The sequence below is a fragment of the Cannabis sativa genome, chromosome 9 (genome assembly GCF_029168945.1).
Source record: "Cannabis sativa cultivar Pink pepper isolate KNU-18-1 chromosome 9, ASM2916894v1, whole genome shotgun sequence".
NCBI classification, from domain to species: Eukaryota; Viridiplantae; Streptophyta; class Magnoliopsida; order Rosales; family Cannabaceae; genus Cannabis; species Cannabis sativa.
This window is the reverse complement of record NC_083609.1, coordinates 5,551,274-5,556,497: the sequence shown is the minus strand read 5'-3', so window position 1 is coordinate 5,556,497 and position 5,224 is coordinate 5,551,274. Positions and strand designations below refer to the sequence as shown.

The 5,224-nt window shown below is 29.7% G+C and overlaps 1 protein-coding gene and 1 long non-coding RNA gene across 2 annotated transcripts; one reads left to right on the top strand and one right to left on the bottom strand.

Moving 5' to 3' along the window:
* Positions 1-320: 320 nt before the first annotated feature.
* On the bottom strand, positions 321-1,795 carry LOC115722016 (uncharacterized). Its single transcript, XR_004012751.2, has 2 exons — positions 1,653-1,795; positions 321-1,032 (listed from the first exon to the last, which is right to left on the bottom strand). It is a non-coding gene; the product is annotated as an uncharacterized LOC115722016 (long non-coding RNA).
* Positions 882-1,943, top strand: LOC115722015 (pathogenesis-related protein STH-2). Its single transcript, XM_030651133.2, has 2 exons — positions 882-1,065; positions 1,381-1,943. The coding sequence occupies exons 1-2, from the start codon at positions 882-884 to the stop codon at positions 1,680-1,682; spliced, it is 486 nt and encodes a 161-aa protein (XP_030506993.2). The 3' UTR covers positions 1,683-1,943.
* The last annotated feature ends 3,281 nt before the right edge of the window (positions 1,944-5,224 follow it).

Genomic DNA, 5,224 nt, shown 5'->3' with positions numbered 1-5,224 from the left:
AAATTTTTCAACATATAGTTGATTTATAGTTGTTATCAAGTTGATTTCTCATTATTTTTAGATGTTTGCTTACTTTTTGCTAAAAAAAAGTGTATTTTTGTAATTTTAAAATTTTAAATCGTAAAATTGTAAATAAAACATAAAAAATAATATTTTTAAAAAAATTTATTTTTTAATAAATTTTAAATTTTATTCTATTTCATTCCTATTCATTTTTAATTCTTATTAACATTCTTATGTTATCATTCTTCTCAACTAAACACAATCTTAGAGTAGTGAAAATAAAATTTAACCAATAAGGTGACTTAGTTATACATGTGTTTATTTTTCTTTAATAAGTGTGGAACTAGATATTTTGAACTTTTTTTGCAACATTCTAAATTATTAGAAATTTCTTCAAAATTAGTGGGATGCCTAATATAAAAACAATCAAATCAACACATCATATGAAAAAATGAGTTCTAATTTGTCAAGCTATGAAACTTAAAAAGATTAAAATACCTTAGTTGAGCCATTTGGGGTTTAACATGCTTGAAAGCTCAATTCATAAATGGAAATAATTATAGCTTCCAAGAAACTACACAACAACCCATTAACTTAAGAGCCGCCCATGTTTAAAAACATCATAACATTTTCCAATAATTCTTGAAAGTTAAGCCTTCATCATTATTCAAGTCCAAATTAAGCAGCCATAGAAGTTTGAATAATCATTCCTACTCAACTTTTGAAAAAGATTTTGCCAAACTTATGGATAACAAACTCAATCCAATAAGCAATAATAAGTCTTCTTTTTCATCACCTATATATATAGGGAACCTCTTCATCACTCTACAATCAACAAGAACAACAACAACAACAACAATCTCATCAAAAACAAAATCATGGGTGTCACAAGCTTTACACAAGAGATGTCATGCCCAGTTGCGGCGGCTCGAATGTTCAAGGCTTTGATTGTAGATTCCAACAACTTGATACCAAAGCTTTTGCCCCAATTCATAGCAAGTGTGGATGTGATTCAAGGAAATGGAGGGCCTGGTACCATTGAACAAGTTAACTTCACTCAAGGTATCACAATTTTTTTTCATTTAATTAATAAAACTTAGAATTTATATAAAACGCTCAACCATAACCCCAAATCTTAATTGTGTTACTAAAACTACTTTAATATATAATAAAAAAAAATCTTACTAAATGCAAGAATACGAGAGAGAGATTGTGTTTCTGGGAGACCAATACCTTCTCTTCTCTTCGGTAAATGGATTATAATTAAGGTATATTATAAGTGTATATATGTGCCCATAAAAGATAAATTTCACAAGTTTATCATTATATAGTAAATAAAAGATATTGTTTTTGTTGGTATGTTATAATAATATGCAGCTAGTCAGTTCAAATATGTGAAGCACCAACTTAAAGAGCTGGATTGTGATAACTTTCTGTGCAAGTATTCTATGATTGAAGGAGATCCATTGGGTGACAAGCTTGAATCTATTGATTATGAAGTTAAGTTTGAGGCTAATACTTCTGATGGAGGTTGTGTGTGTAAGATGACAAGTAGTTACAACACAATCGGCGAAATCGCCGTCAGTGAGGAGAAAATCAAAGAAGGCAAAGAAAATGCTGTGGCAATTTACAAAGTTGTGGAAACTTACCTTATGGAGAACCCTCAAGTGTATGCTTAATTAGTTTGTGTCTTGTTCATATTTGGAGCTAAAGATAATTTATTTGATTGGATTTTTATATAAAGATAATAAAAATATTCTTTGTACCATAATTTTAGTGTGCTTGGTACAAGAATGACTTATAATATATATATACAAGAGTAATGGTTTAGTGTGTCTAAATACCAAGCAGAAAGAACTATATATCTTACTATTGGAATTTCATTTGATTTTATTTTTCTAAGTGTTACAATGAATAAAATCAAAGATTACATTTGTGAGTAATATTTAGTAGAATAAAACTTGAGCTATGAATTCATTGAATGATTTTTTTCTTGTGTGGTAGGTGGCTAGGTAGGACAAAAGAAAGGGCATTACTTCATTTTGGAATAGATTCTAGAATAAAAATTATTCTTCTCTTATCAAATTCATAGCACAAAACAATCCATGATTGACAATATCAAAATTTCATATCTTTCTCTAAAGAAATAACTTTCTTTTAACTTTACACTTGCTATTTATTCTTGCCAACAAAAATAACAATATTGGTATCCTAAGAATCTAGACCAACTAAAAAGTGACATAAAATAAAATAAAGAATTGGTATGTTAATTTGATTTGAAAACCATATAGAATAAGAAACTATTATCATTAATTCCTTCAATCTGTCATTCATGAAGAATATCATAACAAAGCTTTCATGAAGTAGAAATTGAAAGATTTAGTCTATGTTTCAGAAAGGAAAAAAAAAGTACCTTAATAATGTTCTGGTTTTGTGCTTTTAATATAGATTAACGCATGATCCCATACTTTAAGTTGTTTGCATAACTTGTTATATGATATATGTTATGTTTGGCTGGCAACTCGATTTTTCCCCCAAATAATATCATTGTTTTTTCCAATATGCACTTTATACATTTCAATTTCTATATATCTAGATTTCTTTTAGAGAGAAAAATGGAAATTTCTATTAGACAAATCAAGCAATAGTCTATTATATGATTGTTGATTAACCTAAGTAACAGGTAGCAAATTCTTGGGTATGGAATTACAAATTTACCCTTATTGAAAAACAGAGATTACAATAAGAAAAACAGTTACAAAAAGAAGCTCAAAAACCAGATTCAAAAATAGACAGTTAAAACAGTTACAACAACAACAAAGTTATTAGGGCTCAAACAGTTACAGTCCTAGATCAGTAGTTCACAAATACTAATCTATATAAGGATACATTCCACAACAGTTTGAAACAAGCCATTTTCGAGAGTCTTCCAAGTGTGAAGGTGCTTCTTTTGAGAGAGAGAGAGCACTTTGTGTTGTGATTCAGTTTGTATTTGCAAAAAAGAAAAAGATAGAAAAGTTAGTGAAAATCAAAAAGAAAAACTGTAAAGAAATCATAGAGTGAAAGTTGAAATATTTGTACCTGATAATTATGAATGTATATCAAGCTTTGAGGAGACCTTGAATATATAGAGACGTAACCCATCTTTTTTGGGTGAACTCCGAGAATAATTCTAGGTGTTTTTTCTTTGCAGTCTTTGTTTTCTCTAAACCCTAACTTTGTGATTTTTTTATATTTGTTTTTGTGTGTTGTTCTTGGATTCAGTTTTGAGTTTTGGCCGAGAGTCTCTTTCGTTAGAAAAATTAATAATAAACCCAAGATCAATTTGTATGTAATATAGACACAATATCAATATATAATAGGGTAAATAGCGGCATAAGTACCCAAAGTTTTGAGTTTGTAAGCGGCATAAACTCAATGATTTTTTTTAGTGGCATAAGTACCCAATGTTTGTAAAATTATAATTTTTCTCTATTTTTGTCAGTACAAGCTCCGTTTTAAATTTATTAAAAAAAGATTTGTAAGTAATTGATACTACATATTTTTCGTACAGACCAAATAATTTAAAATTTAGGTCTTATATGTGTGTTGTTTAAGACATATAACAGAGTCTGTACTGACAAAACTGTAAGAAAATTACAGTTTTGTAAACATTGGGTACTTATGCCACTAAAAGAAATCATTGGGTTTATGCTACTTACAAACCTAAAACTTTGGGTACTTATGCCACTATTTACCCTATATAATAATTAGATATATGTGTACCTGATTCATCCATAACAATTATCGCAATTTCATAGTGCAATACTATCAATTAAGTCTTCCTCTCTAGATCTCTAAATTAGAAGCAATTTATTTATCTGATTATCAAAAGTATACAATTGTAATGAGACAATATGTATTTATAGATCAGTACGAGGGGACTTAGCTACATAATCCTAGTTGGACTGGGCCTGCTCATCAAAGGCTTCAGTTAACTAGAAAAGCCTACACTTATGCTTTACCTAGACTTTACACACAGATGTTAAGCCCATTAACTATTGATCACTAACAATATGGGCTAATACATCAAAAAACTATCCAATCAACCCAAGTTTTAATAAAGCCAACAAAATTTAATGTAAGCCCAAATAAAAAGTCTAACATCTTTAAGATTTTTTTAGTGTTCTTCGCTCAGGCTGAGTATTATTTTGGGTTCATTTTTCTGGTATAGTTGAGAGTGTAGAAAAGAAGAATATAGAACCCTAACCCTAGAACTTTGAAACCTTGTGTGTGCGACTGTTAGAAGAAGAAGGAGTGAAACCCTAAGTACCCTAGTTGCATTTTTTTCTTTGAAAGAGAAGAAGACAGGTGCGATTGAAAAGTGTGTAGAAGTTAGGGTTAGAAGACATACATGATTGTGACCCTTTTATATCAGGGTTTTGCATTTAGGGTTTGTTGTCTTCTTGGGCTGAAGCTAGTTGGGTCGAACCTCTTTAGTTTTTAGTTAAAGAGAGTGTTGTTAGGCTCGTGTTTTTGGATCTGTAAAGAAGATTCTAATATGGTGAGTTATAAAATATCAATTTCTTGTTATGGATGTATAACATAAATTAATTGTAAGAATATCACTTTTTAGCATTTGTGTTAATTGTGTCTTTAAATTGTGTTAAGATTCTTAACATTAGTATTAGAGCAAATCATTCCACAAATAAAGATATAAATTAATACATTCAAGAAGCAAGTTTGGAAAAATTCAAAAATCAAGAACATGAAGAATTCGATCTTCAAAAACATGAAAATGGTAATCAAGAGGAGGAATTAGATGTTAGAGATTTGGAGGATATTTATTGAATGATCCTATAGAAATTTCTAACCCTCAATTTGATTTAATTCCTAGCAAATACAATATGAGTGGTCTTAAAACTAACATTGATAAATTTGACAGATTAGGTGACTATGGAATATGGAGAAGGAAGATAAGATCCCTACTGACACATTAAGGGTCCTTGAAGAATCCATTGAATGGCCTGAAGGAACTTCAAAGATACAACAAGAAGAGTATCTTGAAACAGCTACAGGAGTTACCATAGTCAACCTAAGTGATGCAATCATTAGTTTGGTTGATAAGTAAGAAACTCTAACAAAGATATGGAGGAAGTTAGGAGCGATTCTAATAGAAGTCATAACTAACAAACAAGATCTTTTTGAAAGAAAAGATCTTTGGCTACAAGCTAACAACAGA